Source organism: Salminus brasiliensis, chromosome 25, assembly GCF_030463535.1.
Source record: "Salminus brasiliensis chromosome 25, fSalBra1.hap2, whole genome shotgun sequence".
Lineage (NCBI taxonomy): Eukaryota > Metazoa > Chordata > Actinopteri > Characiformes > Bryconidae > Salminus > Salminus brasiliensis.
The window spans coordinates 5,988,455-6,012,798 of NC_132902.1; the positions used below are offsets into that span (position 1 = coordinate 5,988,455).

Below are 24,344 nucleotides of genomic sequence, written 5' to 3' on the forward strand. Positions count from 1 at the left end.
CAAACAGCACCTGGACGACCTTCCTGGGAAGAGTCTGCATGTCTGACTCTCTGGTGTTCCTCTCCTAATGTGAGGGATGGCATACAAAGAAAAGGAGGACTGCTGAGACCTCACTAAAACTTACTAAAGTAATTTGTTGCTGACATGGAATGTTTTTTATACCATTTCAGAGTGAATACTGATATTCTGTGACAATTAGCCCACGAATAGTTGAAACTGCATACCAGTTCATATAAAAATGTGACTTTTCGAGAGTTTTCATGCTTAGGAAACTTAATTTAGCTGATTATCATTTATTAGCATTAATATTTAGCATGATTAGTCATGATCAGTGGTTGGATCTAAAGACATACTGGAATGTAGTAATATAATAATACAGTAATACAGTATATCATTGCTGTCACTCAAAAATCTTGTATCTCCATTTATGCAGTTCCTCCCTTTTTAACATAATGTGAATCTGGCAGTTGCTCCTTATATTGTGTCAACCTTTCATGGTGAATGGACCAATAGAAATGCTTCAAAATGACCTGAAATTAAAGCTTTTAACATTGACTTTCTTTAAAAGTTAAGAACGTTTTGCATTCTTCTGTAAAGTTAGGCTTCTGTAAAGGGTTTGGTCAAACAGCAACGATATACAGACACATATGGTCAGACCACTGGACACTGATACTGTATGGGAATTACCTTTCTTTGCATTGTCTGATATTCAGCCTTGTCCTGCTGCATCATCAAAGCCAACAAGGAAAACACAATCAAAATTGTCGTTAGAAAACCCTTCAATGTATAGAGCAGCATAATTTAGATCCACACACTTTTACACACGTACTTACGAAATTGCCACCGTACCACCTCATCTTAATATTGCTTATAGGGCCCATATCCAACATTTGTCCTGTATTCTATTTTCATCCTCTTTTTTCATTTGTGTGGTTTTATATACCAATACAGAAGTTCATTTGTAAAGTCATGTAATTCTCCACAAACACTGCACTTTGACAGACAATCAAATTATTTGAATACAGAGGCAGTGGGAGAGAAGCAGAGTTTACTGTAGCAGAGTAAGAACTATGAGCAGTGGCTCTTACCATGCTGGCGTGTCGGCTCCTCTGGTCCCGCCTCCTGAGGGAGCGAGGGGAGGGGAATGTGGGCATGGGTGGGGCCACGGAGATGGATATGGTGACCCGATTGCGCTCCCTGCTGGTTGAACGCTGACGCTGCTGCTGATCTGTATAAAACACACACACACAAACACACAGTGAAACAGTGATTGGTTTCAGGCTGAAAACAAATGGGACACAATTTTTTAGATATTTCCCATTCTCTGGAAAGGCAAAAGACCATATGCCTATGAGATACAGCCTTGAGATGAAAGATTTATGAAGCTAAAACATCTGCATTGGAGAGTTCAGCATTCTAACACAAGGGGGCAGCATGGGCCAGATATTACACACAGAGCCATACTTCTTGCAAGGCTAACTTGTGTACACAGAACATTTACACAGAACAGAACCAAAGCATATGATGAGACAGAGTGTGAAATTTGGAAAAGCCTTTTGTTCAGAATCTGAATTTAAACATATACTGGCTTTAGTATAGTGCAGGACTATTTGGAGGGGAAGAAGAGGGTGATGTGATGATTGCGGTGTACCACTAGGGGCATTGGTTGTGAATTGGTTGTGTTTCAGTAACAGCTGCAGTCTTTCATGCTGCAAGTCCAATGCAAATGTATGCCAAAGAAAGTGTTGGGTGGTTTCCATTGGTCTGGTCTTCACATTTCTTTAATGTTATGTTAATGGAGGAATTACACTGACCTGAACCTAACCTTGCTTCTACAGCCAGCATTCAAGAAAATCCCTCTCCAGTACAACAGGAAGATGTGCGGTCAAGCTACTGCCCAGCTGATGAATATCTATCTAGATGCAGTGGTTGTTTGGCCTTTTGTACTTGAGAATAGTGCGCTGTGGAATAATTACACCCTGGCCCACCGTGGAATTGCCCAGTTTATTTTCTCTGCTCAAACACACCTGTTTCAATAGTCTCATCTAAAGACTTGATTCATATGTGGTTGAGGAAAGAAAACCCAGGACTGTAGCTGAGAACCACTTAGGCTTGTGCGGTATTACGCTAATGAGGTTCATCACAATGAAAGTATCTCATAATAAGGACGGTATTTTAAATATCAAATTAGCACATTTCTCCTTGCACATTATAGGGGGCACTGTGGGAGTTCACTGACTGCCGATGCTGACAACGAGTAGAAAGACTTTCTAGCCAATCGTGTAGGACACTTGCTGGTTTGTTCCCAAGAAAAGGAGAATAGGGAACTGGCAAACCTGGATAAACCAGCACTGCAAAACTTGCTTAAAAATAGTCCCATCCAGCAAGCATTCCCATCTATTTAGGCACCCTCTAATTGCTTTGTGGTTCCCAGGGCCTTATTGGGCTGGTTCAACTAAGTTACATGCCGCGGTGGCTCAGCTACATGACCAGCTACACACCACAGAACACAAACACAGCAGATATCGGCCTGTGAAGTTACTCCAAGACCACTCATGAGAGATTATGACAGCATAAACATAGGGCCAATTAGGCATGATATTGGCTGTTGTTATAGCTTTATAATGAACAGATAGGAGATCAGGCAGGTTTAGCTTTTTCAGTGGATTCATTTCACTTTTCTTGTAAAGTTTCATTTACAGTTTACTGCTTGGTGGACATTTGAAAATGTAATGGACACAATAATGATAAAGCATCTTTGCTGGGTGGGCTATCTGTTGTATATGGGATGAAAAAAAATATATCCATAACTATACAGGCTCCATGTGGACTTGTTAGCTGGGAAGCTTCCAATAGATCAACAATAACTGAAAACAGTATGCATGTAATTATGTGTAATATCAACTGCAGCTAATAGTTTTATATCATGGGTGCCCAGTCTTCTCTACAAAAGACCAGCCAGGCTGATGGTTTTTGTCACCAAGCAGAAGCACAACTGTTTGAAAACTAAGACAACCTCATTGAACAGGTTGAGTCAGGTGTGCCCTTGCTTAGTTAGAATAAAAAGCCTGCCCAAATTCCAATAATTCCTATGAAGAGTATACAAACTGTATAGTATGGCAACTGTGGAGGATATTGATATGGTGTTATGCAAGGCTAGCTCACCTCTGTGCAGGGCCCGCAGGTTGAGCTGGGCATGGCGGTGCAGCTCTTCCAGACATGGTGGCCGTGTGCTGGGATGGAACACGTTGTGCTGCTGGTGCCATGGGGCCTGGTAGTGTGCCGTTAACTTACTCTCAATGTCTAAGTTAGATACCGCTGCAGAATGAGAGTGCGAGAGATAGAGAGAGAAAGAGAGAGAAAGAGAGAGAGAAATTGAGAAAGATCAGAAAAAGCCCAGTCAGATTTATTTTTCCCACATCATCATTTATCCAAGAGAACCATCATCATGACCACACATGAGCCAAAAGGCGGACCAAAACAACCTGTGATGAGGTCTAAATTTACAGCGGACAACTGGTCTAAAATCTCCCGCCATTTCTGAAACCATTACACAGCGAGGACTGAGCAAAGAGAGACGTGCTGTCTTTATTGTGAAGCAGGGAGAGAAATGAAAGACAAGGCCGCTCCATCCCTCTTTTCTCTCCGAGTGGCTCCCCTCTCCTCTCTGCCTCTCCCTCTATAAAGCAGCATCTGCCCATCAGTATGCAGCACGCGGCCGTCCCCTTGAATAGCCCAGAGTCATCCGTATCTAAGCAACCCTTCATATCTAATTTACAGTGAATTAGCAGATCCTTATCAGACCACAATCACCAACAATAACACAGGAGATGCTTTCCCTGCCCAATAAACAAGAAGGAGAGAGAGACACAGAGAGATAGATAGAGAGAGACACACACACAAAAAGAGAGAGAGAGATAGAGAGAGATAAAGGGAGCAAAAGAGGCTTAAAAAACAATTTGCATATGATAATACTGCAGAAATAGGTAAAAAAATATATAATATATGAATCAAACCTATTACAATAAACTACTTGCAGTACTACCTTGCTATAAGATATTCACACTTAATATTCAACTTGTTCCACATCAATAAGACTCATAATTACAATATAACACACACACACACACACACACACACATATATATATATATATATATATATATATATAGTACAGACAGCTTTTTTTTAAAGGCACCATACAGGGTGGCCAATCAGAGCAGAGATCATTTACATGTATTAGTCTAATAAATGCATATAAGACAACATGTCATGACAGTCCTAACTATGTTAACTATGTATACAAAGATACCAATATTAGGCTACAAGTAGGCCAATATAATTTTGCCTGGAGGCAGGTAACAGCTCACAAAACATTCTATTGACATATTCTGACAAAAAAACTTGAAAAGTAATAAACACAGCCTCTGTAGGTGAACAACATACTTTTGGCAAATGTTAATACACCTAATACTATTACCTAATGATAATATTCATCAAATATGGGTTCCTCTAAGCAACTGTCTAAAGATCTGAAAACTAAGGAAATCAATGCCCACAACATACAGTAAGGCTATATGAAGATAGCCAACCTTGTGGCTTCTACAGGACTGAAATGGCAAGTCAGTGGAATTGTGGAGATCTGGAAGAGCAAGAAAACTCTCAGAGAGGACTGTTCATATGCTGGTAAGACATCTGCCAAGAACTGCCAAGAACCGGTATGCGTGTTAAGCTGAGTCAAGAGATTGGTAAAACGTTCCAATGTGCACCTGAAACTTTATGGAGGACTCATGAGAAGAAAACCATACCTGCATCCTCATCACAAAATTCAACAAAATTTACACATTTACTCAAGTATGCTTCAGAACATAGAGGGATGAGTATTGGAAACAAGTGCTGAAGACTAATGAAGTCAAAATACAAATCAGAAAAGGGAGATTTGGAGAAAAAAAGAGGAACATCTAGCCAACTGTGAAGAATGGGGGTGGAACTACCATGCTTTGGGGTTGTGTTGCCACCGGTACTTTATAGGTGGAGGAAAAAATGGATCCCACAAAATACCAACAATTACTGAATGCAAAAATAAAAAATACAAAAATCAAAAAAATCAAACTGCAACTATATGTTTGGAGAAAAAATTTATTGAATAAAAACACCTGCATTGGGGTGGACTGATCATGATTTATACTTGTTTTGCAGTCAGTAGCACTGGGAACATTTCAGAATAATGGTTTAATAAATAAAATAACAACAAATTTTGGAAGCAAATGTCCCACTGTCTGAGAAAAAATCTGTGCCAAAAGTGCAAGTGGGGGAAAAATATAACTGCATGAATTAAGCTGTTACAAAAAGAGCATGAAAACTGTGATTTCTGCCAAAGAGAGTGTTACTAAGTCCTAGGTTCAGCGATTATGTCTGATGTCACCTGCCTAATGTAAGGCCTGTTATAAAAATACTGTTTGGACCACTGGTCAAAGATTTAAATTACAGAAAGTGTGACTTACACACTTCCCCTTCAGTCTCTTGACTCTGCCTGAAAGACTCAAGTCAATAAACAGAGAACTCTCGTCTTACATACCTGATTGACTGGTTATTGACAAGATGGTGCTGGATCCAGTGCTTAGCAGTTGTGGAGGGTGTCTAGGCTAGATCTGAACACCAATGCTGATGTTTGACAGCTGAAGGAAGCGCCAGATTATGGCAAGAAAACTGAAAACACTTTCACACACTGCAGTTGTAGGGTTCTGAAGTGAGCTGCCCAGCTTCACTACAACAAATGCTCAAAATTCCCATCTTCACATGGTCTAAATTAATAAGCTATGTGTTAGAGTGACTGACACAAAGAAGAGTAGAGCCGCAAGCATCAAGCAATAATACAAAAAAAATCACCAATGTTCAATAAATCACTGAAATAATAACTACTAGAAATTACAAACATGGAACTGCATACCTAAGAGAATGTAGCCTGAGTGGAACGACTATGCCCTGACGGTGAGTGGGGGGTGCCCAGTATGCAAACAGATGGTGCCAGGAACCAATGGCCAGTAAAGTTAATTTGAGAACTTACCTTGTATATGGACGTTTAAACACAAAAAAAATTACATTGTGTTTACAAGAAATAATGAAGTATTACTAGCAGCTAATTCATTTAGCGTAACAAATGCTATACAATCATGTTCAGATGCAAAATGCAATTGATGTGTGTCATAACAGCATATAGGTCTCATTAACATTATTAAATATCCCCTGTACAGTCTTTACTTAACTTGTAAACGATGACTGCAAATGTAATTAATCTTATAATGAGTGTAAGAATGATGTCTATTCCTGTAGGACTGGTTGTTTATCTTGTTCATCTCGAATAAAATGCAGATATTGCAGATTTTTGTGCACAGTGTAGCCCAAGAGAATAATCAACAAAACATAAGAAATTTTAAAAAAGCATCCCAAAAGGTGCCATATTTGCAAAATGTAGAGCAATTATTTTCAGCCATTAGGTGCACAGCCTTTAAAGGCACTGTGTACGACTCTGAAGAACGACTGTCTTTGAACGCAATGCAAACAAACCCCTCCCTTCAGTGCTCCTTTAGCTGCTCCACCAATTCACACGCTTTGTGGGTTAGCAAACTGTTGCTACATTTGCGGCTGCTAGGCAAACCAGCTATGATTATCTATCACAAATGTTTGCAAACAGGACAAAACAATACTGACCTATTTCAGTGAAACAGCAGCAAGAATAAATCAATGAAACCCACCTATCAAGCAGGAATAGAGCAACATCCTCATACCTTTTCATGTCTTTCAGCACTCTGAGGTCTATCCACACTCAGAACGCCTCAACGATGATTACACGCTGATTTTCCCTCCCCTTCCCATTGTTGCCGATTGGCTAGAAAAGTGTTGTGTTTTTCTCGGCCCAAGTCACTTTGTTTGTTTCCCCACATACAGATCCAGGGCTGAACATGAACACTGGACATTTTCCCAGTACGTGCAAAAAGAGAGCTAGCGAATTGTGAGGAACCATTTACTGAATTTTACAAAAGGCCAATAGATTGAAATCATATAGCTACAGCACCTTTAATAGATAAGCATCATTTGTGTATAGTGTGTATAGTGTGACCTAATTACTATACTTGATATATATATAAAATTCCTATATATGGAGTATTTTTTAAATATTGACCTCACTGACAACTCATTAACATGTAAAAGGTTATATTTTACATTAGTGACCTAGTCAAGCAAGTAATCATAACTGGCCAACTGGAGGATAATTAACAGATGACTGTATGAGGAATCAGGGCATGCGTGTTGCTTTAGTAGAGATTATAGAAATGTGGTTAAGGTGAGGGGGCCCAAGTTATGTTCTGCTTATGGTGGGCCACCTAACGTCTTTAGGCCTTTATTATGGTTACTTATGCAGTTCTACACCCATACCTCACTGGTAGCTGTGATAACTCTTATATCTTTAGAACCCTCCTACCTCTACCTCTGCCTCTTCCACTACCTTGTTCTTGATCCTCCCCTCATCCTGCCTCCACCTTCAGCTTCTCTTTCCTATTTCTTTCTGTCCTCCTTTCCACCTGCACTTCCTCTCTCTCTCCCTCTGTTATCACATGCTCTCCCTCTGCCCCCCTTAACCTGCTACCCTTACTGACAAATACAAGCAAGCTACCATTGTCTATTATAATGCATTATTATTTTGTGTACAAATATGACATTTCTTCCCCTCTGCTGCATACCCTCATATCTCCATCACCTTCATCTCTCTCCTCACCCCCCTCCCCCTCACACCTCCCCAGCTGAGTGGCGTAACGAGCGTATCAGCTGTGAGGTTGCAGTGTTTCTGTGAACGCACTCTATTACTCAGCACACTCTTTTTCTGCTTCGCATCATCATGAACCCAGCAAAGATGTGACCTCTACTGAGCGCGCTCCACACCTCTGCCCCAAAAACAAAGTCTGTTAGGGGGGGCAGATTCAGTCTTTTTGAGCTTGAGGGGTGGAGGACAGGGGTCATTTAGGTAGCAACATCTCATTGCCTACCTTGCAAACAGACTTAACCTCTTAAACTGCAGAATTATCATTCAATTATTGAGCTTTAGGCTTACTGCCCAGTGTGAATTATGAAACTAATATTTAAGGTACGTACAGCATCTATAAAATTGAGAAGGAAAGTCTAATGGGACCTTCAAGTTTAACCTTCAAGTTTACTAATACATCATTTATTTATTTTTAATTATTTCCTTTACCACTATGATTTTTTTGCACAGAAATACAGACTCGGTTTTATTAAGCAAGCTACAGTATGCTGCACATTTCCAGAAAACGCAGCCATTAGAGCAATTCTTGTGATTTAGATTTGACCACAGAACGTCCTTACTAGTTCACAAGATCTTCTGCTACTGCTCCTGACCCATTGAAAGTGTAGTCATCCTACCTGCAGTGCCATCTCCTGTGTTATTAATGTTCCTCTTTGTCCTTCTCTTCCTCTTCTCTAGGCCCTGACCAGGTGCCTTTCTGTGCGAGTTGCCCATTCTGCTGTGGGATAGTCAAAAGTAGCAAGGGGACGCAGTCATATGACTGAAGAGAAGAGAGCTGTGAGTCTGCTCTTATTACGCTCTCCCGCTTTCCCTCTCTCTCTCTCTCTCTCTCTCTCCCTGTGCCTCACTTTCTGTACCTCTCTCTTTCTAGCTCTGTGTGCCTTGCTTCTGTGCCCCTCTCTCTCTCTCTCCATGTGCCTCTCTCTCTCTTTCTTTCTCTCTCTCTCTCTCTCTCTCTCTCTCTCTCTTTTTCTGGTCCTCGCTCTTCTTCCAGCAGGTGCATGGTCAGCACTGTGAGTCAGGAGCAGACTCTCTGCCAATAGCAAAGCACACACATCTCCTGACAAATCTCTCATTAATGAAAGCACTTAAAGCTACTGACAACTGCTTCATTAATTAGTCAGAACGCCTTCTGACATTTACACATTTCTGATTACAATACATATTCACAACTACTGACAAATATCGCCTTAAAGTAATCACATAGAACTACTAATCTACGGATCCCTCATCAAAGTATTCAATCAGGACTACTGAAACATCTTCCATCAAAATAACCAATCACAATTACTGACAAATCTCTCTTTAAAGTAGCCAATCAACACTACTGACACATCTTCCATTAAACAACCAATCAGAGCTACTGGCACATCTCCCATTAAACAACCAATCAGAGCTACTGGCACATTTCCCATTAAACAACCAATCAGAACTACTGATACGCCTCTCATTAAAACATCTAATCAGAACTACTGACATACCTCCCATTAAACAACCAATCAGAACTACTGACACGCCTCTCATTAAAACAACCAATCAGAACTATTGACGCGCCTCTCATTAAACAACCAATCAGAACTACTGACATACCTCCCATTACACAACCAATCAGAACTACTGACATACCTCCCATTAAACAACCAATCAGAACTACTGACACACCTCTCATTAAAACAACCAATCAGAACTACTGACACGCCTCTCATTAAACAACCAATCAGAACTACTGACACGCCTCTCATTAAAACCCATTGACCATTGACAAATGCAAAGTTCAGACCATATCCAATGTCAAGTATCGTCTGGAGAAGTATAAATTGCATTGCAATAGACTGTGGAGCAGTGAAACTGCGTTCTTTGGAATGAAATCAGTACACCTAAACATAACACAATCTTACGTTGTGCTCCCCTGACTTTTTATCAATAATTTATAAGCAGTATTGACCAGAGGAAGATGGGTCTCCCCTTGAGTCTAGGTTCCTTCAAGGTTTGTTACTTCAGCTTTGAGGAAGTTTTTTCTTGGCGCTGTTGCCGTCCGCTTGCTCACCGGGTGGGGGGCATCAGTTAAGTAAAAAGCGCCATTTAAATAATAATCCCGAAACCCGAATGCTAAAGAACCATCGAATACCATCAGTAGCTGACCTCACTAGCGTGGTTATACAAACTCTGCATCACGTCTCTTGATTTTGGCAAACTGTTGGATGAGAGATCTATCGGAACTGTGACGACACTGACTGATAAATCCTTTTGGCTCACAGTACATTTTGCAATACAAATGCAAATACTACACGTATATGCTATTTCCAGCACATATTAGGGTTACAGTTGTTCAAAGGCCACGTATACTGTACTGATTTTGGTTTACAGTCATCAGTTACAGTAATTGCCATTTTGTTGACCTCGTCATACTGTCATTCAATCTAGCTGTGTGCTGAAGTGAACTTTTAATCATGTTGCAGTATAGTATCATTTAACTGAAGTGACACCATGACTTGCAGAGGGCAGAGAGCTGGATGATGCCAGTGTATAAATCCCCCATGTTGATACTGGCACAGATGGATGTTGATATTTTCTCTCTCTCTCTCTAGCTCACTGATTGGGGCTGGGTTTACTGTTGTACACAGCTGGTCATATGGAGTATGCAGCTGGAGTATTTAATACTGTTAATACACACATGCACAGACATTTGTGTTTAACCGAAAAGAGCGACACGCTGTAAGGCACATTATGTGTACATTGTATATGTACATAAAACTTGATAATGTCAGAGAAAAAATTTAAGAACATGAGTATGAAAACTTTTTTGGCCAGAAGAACAGAACGTCCAGGCTGTTGTGCTAAATATTTGCATTATATTAATTTTGCTGCATTTGTAACACTAAGAGGTCATTGGTACCGATATACCAAATACGTTTCTCTGTAATAATAATTATTCAGAATTTCTTCAACTTACAACTGCCATATTGGTGTATCCCATGTCAATACATATTACTAATAAAATAGACATTAGACCCAACTTCAGAGAGTAGAGACTTCATAACACTTGCACAAGCAATGAATAGCATACAAAGAGATACTTATATAGCCTATACTGTTTATTACAATATTTAGCATAAATTTATCACAATTGATATAAGGGTTCTCAAACCAAATTATAGGTGATGACCATTAATGTTCCACCTATAACAGTTAAATTATCATTCCTATGTAATCGCATATAATCTCAGTATATATCTCAGTTCTATGAAAGATCTTTAAAGCCTTCAGACTAAAGTGATAATTTTCATACATACTGTCCTGTAAGGGAATCTGTTGTAGAACTTTCTTGAACAGTATGCTGCGATCTTAACTAGGACTTGGCCTTATAAACAGTCATAATATGATGATCACCTACCTAATACTGGGAATAACCATCTTTGGTTTGGATGACAGTTCTACTTTGGTTTTATCTGACCATAAGACATTCTCCCAATACTCTTCCGGAACATCCAAATGCTCTCTAGCAAACTTCAGACGCGCCCGGATATGTACTGGCTTAAGCAGGGGAACACGTCTGGCACTGCAAGATCTGAGTCCCTGGCGGCGTAGTGTGTTACTGACGGTAGCCTTTGTAACGTTGGTCCCAGCTTTCTGCACATTCACTAGGTCCCCCCGTGTGGTTCTGGGATTTTTCTCACCGTTCTCGTGATCATTTTGACCCCACGGGCTGAGATCTTGCGTGGAGCCCCTGATCAGGGGGAGATTAGCAGTGGTCTTGTAGGTCTCCCATTTTCTGATTATTGCTCCCACAGTAGATTTCTTCACACCAAGCTGCTTGCCTATTGCAGATTCAGTCTTCCCAGCCTGGTGCAGGTCTACAATTTTGTTTCTGGTGTCCTTCGACAGCTCTTTGGTCTTCACCATAGTGGAGTTTGGAGTGTGGCTGTTTGAGGTTGTGGGCAGGTATCTTTTATACTGTTAACGAGTTCAAACAGGTCCCATTAATACAGGTAATGAGTGGAGGACAGAGAAACCTCTTAAAGAAGAAGTTACAGGTCTGTGACAGCCAGAAATCTTGCTTGTTTGTAGGTGAACAAATACTTATTTTCCACCATTATTTGCAAATAAATTCTTGTGTTGTGAACAATGTGATTTTCTGATTTTTTTTTCTCATTTTGTCTCTCATAGTTGAGGTCTACCTATGATGTCAATTACAGGCCTCTCTAATTTTTAACATTTTTTTAAGTGCACAATTGGTGACTGACTAAATACTTTTTTCCCCACTGTATTTGTGGCATCTGTGACGTCCCTAGTCAATTCCAGGGAAGGTCATAATATTCTAATATGACTGTGACAGTGGGGGAAGGGTGGGAGCATCTCGGAAAACGCTAACTTTGTGGGATGCTTTAAACGTCAGTTGCCCCATTGATACCGTGATACGGAGTATGTGACACACCAGAGAGCACCACAGAATCAACCTCTGTAATGAACACCTTCCGTCCACGGCGTCTTGCTAGTGTCATCACAACCAAGGGTGGTTATTCCAACTATTAGGGAGATGGTCATAATATTCTGATATAACTGTGTGAATTCAGTTATATGAGAAATATGCTTTAGAGGCAAAAAGCCTGTAATTTGGAAATCCAAAGCAGGTTGATCTTGACCCTCTGGCACTAGATAAAGGGAAGGGCTGTGATAAGATGAAAGCATGTCATTTGGACACAGGGAACAGTGTAAAGTCCCCTGCAGAGGCTTGACCCATGGCCCAGGACAAATGAGCCCCAGCACAATTGCTAAGGCACGAACATTGACCCTTTGTCTTTCTGCTGACCATGGCAGTGCTGGGCCATGCACACAATCACATGGACATAGAGACAGTGTTCAAAAAGCCCAGGAATACTGCTATGACTGACATATCTGTAACAGTAGCACATATGCACCTCCTTGCAACTGCCTCTAACCATGGGAAATTTATTTTTTGCCTAAACTTAATTTCTGTGCTTTTGCATTTATATATCCCTACAGAAAAGTAGAGCAAAAAAAAAACCTAACAAACAAGGAGAAAAAAAAAATAGCTGGTAGGAGATCTGAATGTAGGGCATTTCTCTCTCTGTCTCCTTCACACACAAAACACACACACACACACACACACACACACACACATAAAACCCTTTCCCTCATTCCAACCCGTTAGAGCCTTACACAGATTTACTCTTAATCTAAATCCCAAACTTATCAAAAGTGGCAGTTCTTTAGAGGCTTGCAAGCCAATGAAGCTTTCCTCCACTCACACACCCTCTTTGCTTACATCAGCCACCCCACTGGGGTCAGAATCCCTATAATTACTCAGCAACAGCTCTTACTTCAAATGTGGGCTAAACTCTGACTAGTCATCAATCACTGCACTGGCAGACAGTAATGAAGTACCTGTAACTTGTAACTATACTTAAGTACTCAGTTCTATGTATATGTACTTTATTATTAAAGTATTATTAATGATGTATTTACTATTTCAGATACATTTACTTTTACTCTATTACATTTCAACTAAATAAAAGTAGATCAATCAAAGCACAGAACACCCTTTAACTGGCTGATTTGTTGACCTGCTGAACTTACCCAACCTCACCTTAGCTGTAAAGATACTTTACTTTTTAAATATAACATAAAATAATAGTATGCAGTATTTTTGGAGATCGAATCGCATTCAGATTTCACTTGTCTGCATGAAAAGCCTTCCAAGATGTACTGTGACCAGAGTACAACCACATTCGAAGGAGGTCAGAGACAGATCTTATCCACATTTAATACAAGTGTAAAAGAAAGGTTCCTTCTGTGATCGGATACCATCAGGCAAGCAGAAATATGTGTGACAAAAAAACTTTAATATGACTAAGTAGGTCTTGGCTTCTTCTTCCTCTCACTCCCCACTCTCTCTCACTCTCATGTGTGTGTGTTTGTGTATGCTTGCACCCTCACGCTTGTGCTTATTTACCAGTAGGTGAAAGCAGTTTTAAAGAGTTTGCTACATTGTGGTTTCAATTGTCTGTTGTAGGACCACCACCGCTACTCTAAATTGTTCACAGTCTCCCGGAGCAGGACAATTTTGATGAGAAACCATTGTTTACAGGAAATGATGGTTCATTGGAAATGATATAGGTGTTGGTGTGTTTACTTTACCTGGGAAAGTAAAATTGGATCTCATCTAGTTACACTGGGGGTGCATTTTAATGACTAATGTAAACCGGCCTTTAGGGTGCCAAAACCTCCCCATTTTTGTTTACACGAACCCTGCTTAAATCCTCACTTAACTATTCACAGTAGCAGACAATTTGACCAGAGGTGAATACAGAACACCTTCACTTTTACTCACCACTGGCAATAGCCCAGCACACTGACACTGAACACAGCCGTGACCACGGCAAGACAACAGAGTGTGTCGATGTCACCAGCATTCTCTAATTTACCGTGCCACGTTGCAGTAATTTATCGTGCCCGCTACGGCATGCCACGGCATGTCAAAGAGAGAGACATAAACAGAGACAGGCAGCTGGACAGAACGAACAACATCAGCACGGTGACTTAGCAGCTCCTGACACAAAATCACTTACACTGTCAACTCACTGTGGACCAGAGTAATCCGGTCAAAAAATGAGAAACAATCTGAGAAACAGGCTCTACAGGCCACATATATGTATATTATATGTATAATTATAAGTATATAATATAAGTTGCTGTCCAAATAAGGTAAGCATGATAAAGCATGATGTCAGCAGCCTTTTAAAAGAAAAAAAGCACAATGCAAAAGTTCTCATACCTTAATTAGCTTGACGAGGATATGGCTTGTTTACAATCATCATTAGGAAAGGCCAGTAATCAGCAGCCATGGGCTACTCAAAGCAGCTAAGAAATAATAGCAGTGAACTAAAGCAGTAGAAGAAGAAGTAAGCAGTAGTGCTATACACTTAGTTACAATAAGATGCTACTAATGGTGGATCATTGAGTGAACAACAAAGGGACATACAGTACCTCTGGATCTGATTGGAACACAGCAGGCCAGAGCCATGGTGCTGAAGGTAAAGTCCTGCCTGTATGTTCGCCTTTTTGCCAGTCTGTTCCCCCCATACACAAATTGTACTATGATGAAAACATATTACAATATGTTCTATTTATAACATACTGCAATATACATTCCTTTTTTCATATGTATCTCTTCTTGTCGTTGCCTCAGCTGCCCTTCAGCGATTTCAATCACACATACACGCCCCCACACAAACTCATCTGCAACATCTGTAGGCCTAATGTCCAACCCCTTTTCCTCACGTCTATCCAATGAGTCGGTCACAAGTGGTACAGTCCAGTACTTTGGTTTGTTCTTAATCCCTTCACGGGCCAGTGAATGAGATGACTGAAAATGGGGGTGGTGGTGGTGAGGAGGGGGCTCTAATCCACAGTGCAAGGCTAGCCCATTTTGTTTGTATAGATATGCTGGTGGTACAAACAGTCTCCATGCAATCATAAATAGAGGCAGGAATGGTACATATATGTACATACTGATCGAAAGCCAGCGCTTACTAATACATGATGTAACATACTCTAGAACATTGAAGATCCACTAATGCTAAATCCAGCCAAAGCACCAGCTTGTAAATACAAAAAAAAAACCCCAAAAAAAACACCCAGACTTTGCCTTCTGCGTGGCTTCTGAACATTAAGGCTTACTGACAAGAAAATGTCTCTTAGCTCTTTTGAATTACATTAGAATTAGAGTTTACAAATTAATAACGTTACAGTCTGCATAGGACGGCATGCACAGTGTGCTCAACAGCCCTACATGAAAGGGGCAACGTTTCCAAGCATGGATATGGTCTTAGAGACATTATTAAACTGCATTATGCACCCATAGCATGGCTCCATTTAAAAGATTACATGGGAACACACAGATACACATACAGAGTGAAAGAACTGGTCCACAAATATGTGTGTTTATACAAATGTTTACAGAATATTATGGAATTATTATATAATAACATAAGAATTACCATAAAAGTTTGTAATAATGCCATTATAAGAAACCCAACCAAACAAACTATGGTTGACTAGATCCTAGACTAGATTGAGTTTTACTCAGAATTATTCAACACCCTATTGTGAATTAGGTTTACCAGCAAAATTTCCAAACGTTTAGCAGTTAGTAGTAAACCAATCAAACAAGACCAATTTCAATAGCTCAACACAACTAATAGAACAAGTGCTTTCTCCAAATTCACTCTTAATGCCTACTGCAGCCTCCGAATTATTCAACCCCTCGATGGCAATGGTCAAAAGCCAATCTGCACCAAGAGCCTTTCGAGCTTTAAGTACGGCTCGGCTTGACCCACCATCCCCTAAAATCCATGAAAGACAAGCGTCCAGGCTTTTTTCTGTCCTGGCACATCCTCTCTCTGATGGAACAAACTCGCTGTATTCAAACGCAGACTGAAGACCCACCTCTTCCGAGAGTATTATTGTTTTCTTATTGACTTGTGTTTAGTAATGTCTAAGCTTAGAGGTATCTTTGAATTTTTAGTCTATTCAAACTAGCTGAGGTTATTCTTGAGTAAATAGCGAAGCACACTTGTAAGTCGCTCTGGATAAGAGCATCTGCTAAATGGTGTATCCAGACCCCAGCTTCTGGTGCTTCTGAAGCTGATTCCTCATGGACATGGACCTCCAGTTTACTAACATTCAAAGCCCACTATAGATTTCCATGGGTAATGTAAAATCAGGCAACTGCGATAGCCACTCCAGAACCTTCCAGGACTTCTTATGAAACCAAGTGTTGGCAGACTCTGATGTATGCTTAGGATCACTGCCCTGTTGGAAGGTCCAATGGTGCCAAAGCTTCAGCCTCCTCACAGAAAGCAGGACATTTTCTCCCAGAATTTCCTGATAATTAATTGAATCCATCTTGCCCTGCACAGGCTGCAGGTTTCCAGTGCCAGAGGAAGCAAAGCAGCCTCAAAGAATCACCAAGTCACCACCATGCTTCATTGTAGGCAGGACATTTATTTTTAGTGTGTGCTGATCCACAGGCCCCAAAAGTTCCAGTTTAGTTTCACTGCTCCACTGAAGAGAATCCCAGAAATTCTTTGGAACTTTTTGGGTATGTCTGAATCAGCGGTTTGTCTGAACCCCATTGAAAATCTGTGGTGAGATGTGAAAAAGGTGAAACACAAAAACATTACACAGATGAACCTCCCTGTCTCCATTCGCATAGCACAGGGCAAGAACACCACTCTGTATCAATCTGTAAATTGTATGGCTGTGTGTGTGTGTGTGTTTGAGCCCTTGCGCTCTGAGAGCCTGGAATAATGCCGTCCTCGTTCTTAATCCCCGTTAAGCCGGTCGCTCCTGCGCCCATGACCTTGGCACGGGAGGCTGCAGCAGTAGGTGAGTGTTTAGCATGGTCAGAGGGGGCACACAGTGTTTTACTCTCACATAGGCGAACACACGCTGACTGCTGTGGCTGCCAGCCTGTGGCTCTCCACGCAGCTCATTATCCACACACGTCTACAGGCCAGGCCGTGGGACAGAGCCAAGATGGCCGCTGTGGATGGTGTGCTTCCTGGCCGAGTGCTATTAAATAAGGGTGTATGGACTGCTTGGGTGGGCTTGGAATGGCATCATAGTTTTTATTTGAGCCATTTGAGGAGTGCTAGCATTAATAACATTCTAGGGCACAAAAATAACAAGCTGCCTTTAACAGTTCTTTTTTCAAACACACACACTTGTTTTTATACAATGTCAGACATTACATCCTATATGTACTATTCTTTATATGACCAAACGTTTGTAGACACCTGCTCATCATCTTTGCTTCAGCCTCTACACTCCTGAGAAAGTTTGACGCTACATGCTGAAACACTGCTGTGAGGATGTGATTGCATTCAGCCATGACAGCATGATGTAAGGTGACCTGATTTTGGATGATGATTCTGGATCACAATGGCCATCCTAAAGGTTCCACACACCAAAAGCAGAGGGCTTTATACCCCCATAGAAGATACTTTCAGAGCACCCCACACACTTTCCCTCTTTTACTGTGGCATGTTATTTTATTATAGCTATGATAACTGTAAGTTAAAGGTCTTTCTCGTCACTCCTCCACCCTAGTCTTTGTCTGAGTCTGTCCATCTTAGGAAGCATCTTTGACATTTTTGATGCTGTTATTGTTATTCATTGAAATTAAAACGCGATCAGGAAAAAAAACACACACAATGAGGCTGGGCAGAGTTGGTGACCTTAAGCTGACCTTAAGAGACCTGCCATTTCCCTCCATCATCAGACCTGGCATTGGTGAGGATTTTGTTGGTGGAAAAAAAAACACAGTCTGGCAAATGAGTTTCCCACAGAGAGCTTTTGTAACATTCCAGCTCTTTCCCTGGACATCTTCAGCTGTTGCTTGCCTTAACCTTTAAATCAGAGATTGTGTGTGTGTGTGTGTGTGTGTGTTTGTGTACTAACTGCATGTGTGTTTGTTTTAGAACATTTTCCTGACAAAAATGTTCTGATCTTACAACCTACAAAATAGCCCTGACTTTGTGTGTGTGTGTGTGTGTGTGTGTGTGCGTGTGCGTGTGTGCTTGAAGGAAGGAAATGAAAGATGTCTGTTCCATTACGTGCCGACATGGTTGATGACCCTCTACTAAGTGCCCTACTGGGCAGAGTTAAACCTCCTGCCCTCTTGTTGGGGTATCTGAGTTCACTGGACAATGAAAGATATCTACAACTTCACAGAAAATACTGTGTTTATTTATTTTACTGTACACCATTAAACTGTTACAATGCCCATCCTAAACTACTTTTACCAAAAACTGAAAACTGATAAAAACTAAAAATAAATCTGATATCTAACCTAGATGAGAAAAATGATCTTTAATGCTGGATTTGTTAAGGGGAAACAAACCTTTGTCACAGATCAGATTAAAAACATCTGAAACATTGCCCCCTGGTGGGCGGGAGTGGACATGGTGCTGATTTTAGGTGATGGCTATAGCACAAGGTGGTCAGGGTTACAGAGCACTGATACTACTTTTACTACGACTATTATTAATGATAATAAGAATAATCCAAATAATTTAATTAGTGCTTTCGATAACCCATCGGCAAGAGCACAAATTACATTACCACCTTCATAAATGTAACAGGGAAGCCTGAGAAGGATCCCCAACACAGCAACACTGTGTACCTGTATTTATTAGCCAATTATAGGTCCTTATGTACCCGAAGGTCCACTTTATATGTGTGCAAGCAGCCCACAGATACATATAGTCTATTTGTGGTAATGCACAATTTTCCAATCAACGCTACTGTCTCTACCAGTACTCCAGTGAAGGAGGGGTTTCTAGTTGCATAGTCCTGGGTGCATATATTTAAGAACAACATGTAATTCCTATTTTGACATGGTCTTTGCTATCGTTCCTTACATTAGTAAATGCTAGAGCTCTATTGTTTAAAATAAAATCACTCACAATAAAAAAAAAAACCTGGCGGCAGTGGTTTGCCAGAACGTTACTGTAAAAAATTATGGCAGCCAAGTTCACTGTAATAGGTTAACATTATTCTATTGCTGTGTGTTTTAAAAACAAGTACTATTTGTACTGTTCAATTAACAACCAAAACCTTTGTTTACTTTTTTAAATTGATGTGGTAAAAATATGCTATTGCTGTACATTAACATTAACAACAAATTGTATGGTAAAATTCTGTCAGCTGTCTGCCAGAGATTTGCGCTTTCCAGGCTTTTCCAGTCTTACTCGCATTAGGCCGGTGTGGCCACAAGTTTTGATTTCAAATAAAAGAACTAGCCTTAATTAGTTTTTACATTTCAATATGTGTTTTGCAGTGTTTTTCTTTATTTATTCAAGAGCATTGTAAAGAAACATTAGTACAAGACTTATGTTAACCTAATCAATTCGAAATCCTGTCTGCCCAACATCTGGATGCCCAACTAGCATGCTTACTTCAGGGGTGAAAACAAGTCATCTTGCTAAATATGGGATGCGTTCAAATTTTGATAAGTAAACATGACTTTATGAGAGCTTGCATGCACGCCATCATTTCGCCGCTTTCTGCAAAAGCCATGAAAGATTAATTGCTATGATATCAGTCTCTGAATTATAAAGAGATGCTGAGAGACTGAGACAAGAGTGTCAGGCTGATAAGCAAGCGAGAGAGAGATACAGGGAAAAACAGTAAAAGGCTGAGGGTGAGACAGGAACTAACCTTAACCCCCCTCTGCAGTGCATTCCACTGCTGTTAGGACCCCTCCCTCTGCAGACATGAAAAGGCAACATTAGGGCCTCTTGCTGAGTGTGCTATTAATGCTCTGATTGGCAGGTTTATGGTGGCGGGTCATTGAGGGGTTCAATTTGTAGCACCTGATTTCCCACGCACCTCATAAACCTTCACACACACTTGTGCTCGGAGGCCTCCTGGGTCAGGGTGAGCCACTGTTAAGCGTGTGTGTGTGCGTTTGTGAGTGCAGTGCAATTTACTGTTTGTTAATTGTCATTGTGATACTGGCCTTCGCAATATTGAGCGCTGCTCTCTTAGCGCTTTGAAACCAGCAGGGATGTTCTGACATTCTCTTGTTATTTTGTTAACACTAGAGAGTATGAATTAAATGTAATGTACTTAACTGGAAGTCTGGTGTTAAAAGCTCCGTCCTAGAAACCAGATGTCTGAAGAGTGTGATGCCACTAAAAGCTAAATTACAGATTATTACATGAACTGGTTGCGGATGCACAGGCTTGATGCATGTTTTTGTAAATCCACTCTTGGAGGAGAGATATGTACATAAGGCATTTTGGAACTTTAAAAAATTCATATCTGCATTGTAGTCATTGTGATGTAAGAAATCAGATTCAGCAATTGTTTCTTTTACAAATCATTTCAATTCAAACCAATGATAAATCAAAATGAAAATTCTGAAAAAAGGCAGACTTATTCTTAATTAAGCCTCTAGAAACCTAAATCTGAGTATTTTTTTAATTAATTAGGTTAATCTGAGTGTAAATGTACAAACTATGTCTTATGAATATCTTCCCAAAGTCTAGTAAATGTCTTTATTAATTGGCGTATCTCACCAGAATAGCCCTCCACGTGCAATGGGCAATTCTAAAAGTGGGCCAGGTTTACATCAGCATACCCCTGACCAATCAGTCTGAGCAACACGGAAAGCTAAAGCTAACGTTCAAGCTGCAACTGAGGGAGCAGCTGTCCATGCTGAATGCTTTACTTAGCACCCAAGTTTAGCTATATCCAAAAAATCTATATCAAAGTTACGTAACTCTTTAATTTCACTACCATTGAAAAGTTTGAAATCAATAGTATAGTGGTAATAGTAAAAAAATATAAATTGGCTTTAATATTCTAGTCATGTGCAATCTTATAATTCTTATAATTATAAATCTAATAATATGAAACATGGAAAAAATGTTCTAAAGATGTCATAAATTACAATGTAGCTCATTTTCTAGCTCTAGTTTTTTTTTAAAAAAACTGTATGTGTTAGTTACAATAAATGTGGAATGTAGAATATTAATATAGGTTAACAATTTACATAGATTGGAAAATATTAAATTAAGTGCATGTGCCAGAATATTAGTGTTTTGCTATGGTATGGTATGAAATAACTAGATTATATTACTTGCTATACCACATGACAATGACAACCCTTTTTATAAATTAAAAGAAATATTATTATTTTATAATTATATAAAATAAATGGGCATTATTTGCACATGAAGCCCAAAGTGGAGCACATGGTAATAAAGCAAGCCATTGTGAGATTAAACAGGCAGAAATCTCAGAAATCTGAGAAATGGCTCAAACACACCTAGATGAGGGAATGTAAAAGGACAAAGGCATTTGAACGCTCGCCAAAGCACATATACCATCATGTGTGTGTGCCGGTGCACGCGTCTGTGTTTATGTGTGTATGACACAGTCCACTGTACTCTCTCCAGAACATACATACAATACAGAACTGCTTCACGGAAGAGCAATCATAGAAAAAAGAAAAACAGAAATAAGGAAGACTTGAACAGATGGCAGATGGTGGGAAGGATCTTGGTTTTTCTGCGTTCGTTTGAGTTGGCAAAGCGAGAGAACATCCGTCTAACACATCTGTATAATCTATGGAGTGCATATAAAGAGAAAACAAAGTAAAATAAACACACCCACAGTAGATACACAGTCTCATTACAGTCTTCTTACTACATAAAGGCCTGCAGGCCCTGCCAGGTAGACCTAAAAAGTGCAGTACAGCTATAAGCACACTCTGTGACCACATTATCAGAACCCCCTAACTTGTAGGTTTACTTGTTTTGTTGCATAATTCTTGCATATTTTGTAATATCAATTCTTCCATCCTTCAACTCTCAACCTAGCAATGATGCTGATGCACGTAAAAAAAGTGGATGTTGGTAAATGTGAAACACAAAACAATGAAATACATGCTGCATTTTCCAGCAACTAGGATAAGCAAGTATATACACTATTGTTCAAAAGTTCAAACAGGAATCACTGTTTTCAATCATACAAATTCTGCTGACATTAGCATTGCAGTGAGTGAATGGGGGAGGTGGGGGCGCCCATCGACTTCCAGAGATCATTCAATAATAGTGGCAATGCTAAAATATTTTTAGCTCCATATCAGAGCTCATTTTTATCCATACTAACATACTGTAAACAGAAAGCACATTGTATACTCTGCAGTTGGCTGCTCACCTGAAGAAAATAATACCCTTTGTCTTAAGGGGGGCAAAAATGACCTGCCATGTTTAACAGCAGAGAAACCCCCCTAACCCCCCTTTTATTTCCAGCTCGACTTTTCTAAGCGTGACTCCAATATTACAAAACACTGCCTTTGTTCAAACATCCATGAAAGCTGTACCCCACCAGGGTAAGGTTAAAACATTAACAATAACATTGTCTTCTTTTTTCTCAGTCTATGATATAAATTATTCTAATACTCATTAGATCATAACACACACTAATACTCAATATTATAACACACACTTCATAGCAGCGGTACCATTGTAATTTTCAGCACATTTGTCTGACAGCTTAAAGAAAATTGTCTGCTCTCACTAGCTCTGCTGGGTGGCTGGAAGTCCTTGTCGTACTGGAGAGCAGCATTTATGCTTTCGTTTACAGAATTTTTGCGAAGTAAGTAAGCTTCAAACGTCCCAATTTAATCACCACATGTTTCTTGCAAAGTACAACAACGTCAGGACTTGTTTTACTTCGATGTGATTATCCGTCACTTTGTTATTCATTATTACATTTTGTATTCTGCTGTCCATGTTGTGTTATCAACTGCTATTTTAGACTGAAGCCTAATGTAATGTAGTAATGTAATTAGAGAATCTTCGAACTTAAACGCTAGTAAATGTAAATGTAGCTAAAATGATGCCTTTTAAAGCAAATAACATATTAGCGTGAACATAGACCTAGACAGTTGTTGAACCATTAAAAAAAACGTCTTTTGATACCATTTAGTACCATGTAGCTTACAGTACTCAAGCCTACACTGTGTGGAGTTATAATTATATTATATATTACACAATATTAAGGGTGTAAAAAATGATTGATATTAAAGTATTATGATATTATGTTTTGTAATACTGTATCAATTCTCAAAAACACTGTAGGGATTTTTAATTAAATTAATGAAATGAAATTAAACAGTTTACATGTAAAGATTGGTGGCAGACAGTGGTTCATTTTGTGCTGTGTTTAAACCCAGGCCGCTAGATCGCAGTGTTGTACTCTTTCTTTAGTTCCCACTGTTCTGATTGAATAGTCAACTTTTCCTCCGATTTTATGGATATGATGGTGTGCTTTTATACACTTTTAACACCTTGCTTACAATATCGCAACATACTGAGTCGCAATCTCTGCATTGGGTTGGATCGTAAGGCAAGGTTCTTGAGAAAAGACAGTCCTATGCAATAAAATTTATTACTAATATGACATGTGATTACAAACTTCTAAAGTGCTCATATTATATAGAATACATATCATCATACACCATCAAGAGAAGTGGCTACTACATGGTATGGTAAGCATTTGCTTGCTTTTACTTGGATGAATTTACTGTTGGTGAGAAAGTACTGTGCTGCTTTTGCCCCTAAAAAAGATGGACGTGACTAAATAAGACACATTTCAGAATGAGACATGGAGAAGGACAGAGAGAGAGTGAGATATCTCCAACACATTGAGAGCAGCTAATCATGTGTGTGTGTGTGTGTGTGTGTGTGTGTGTGTGTGTGTGTGTGTGTATGTGTGTGTACGTGTAAGCATGCCACTGCAGCGGGGTGGGGTGCAGTCTCATCGTGCAGCAGCACTGCGGAACCCATGGGGCGGACAGAAATCTTCTGTGTGTATATGTTTGTATGTGGGAAAGAGGGAGAGAGTGAGAGAGAGAGAGAGCAAGAGAGAGAGAGAGAGAGAGAGAGAGAGAGAGAGTAAGGGAGAGAAATATACAGTGTGT

The 24,344-nt window shown here is 39.9% G+C and overlaps 1 protein-coding gene across 4 annotated transcripts in view; it reads right to left on the minus strand.

Moving 5' to 3' along the window:
• Positions 1-24,344, minus strand: part of nhsb (Nance-Horan syndrome b (congenital cataracts and dental anomalies)) — an 84,697-nt gene that overhangs the window by 12,868 nt on the left and 47,485 nt on the right. For 2 of the 4 annotated variants that reach the window (XM_072671167.1, XM_072671170.1), the window contains exons 2-5: positions 3,166-3,318; positions 1,089-1,228; positions 688-723; positions 11-64 (exon numbers count right to left, since the gene is read on the minus strand). In XM_072671167.1, coding sequence (XP_072527268.1) covers positions 11-64; positions 688-723; positions 1,089-1,228; positions 3,166-3,318 — 383 coding nt within the window. Of the gene's footprint in view, positions 1-10; positions 65-687; positions 724-1,088; positions 1,229-3,165; positions 3,319-8,439; positions 8,468-14,830; positions 14,904-24,344 lie in introns of those variants that run through there. The other 2 variants (XM_072671168.1, XM_072671169.1) reach the window with 2 other exon arrangements.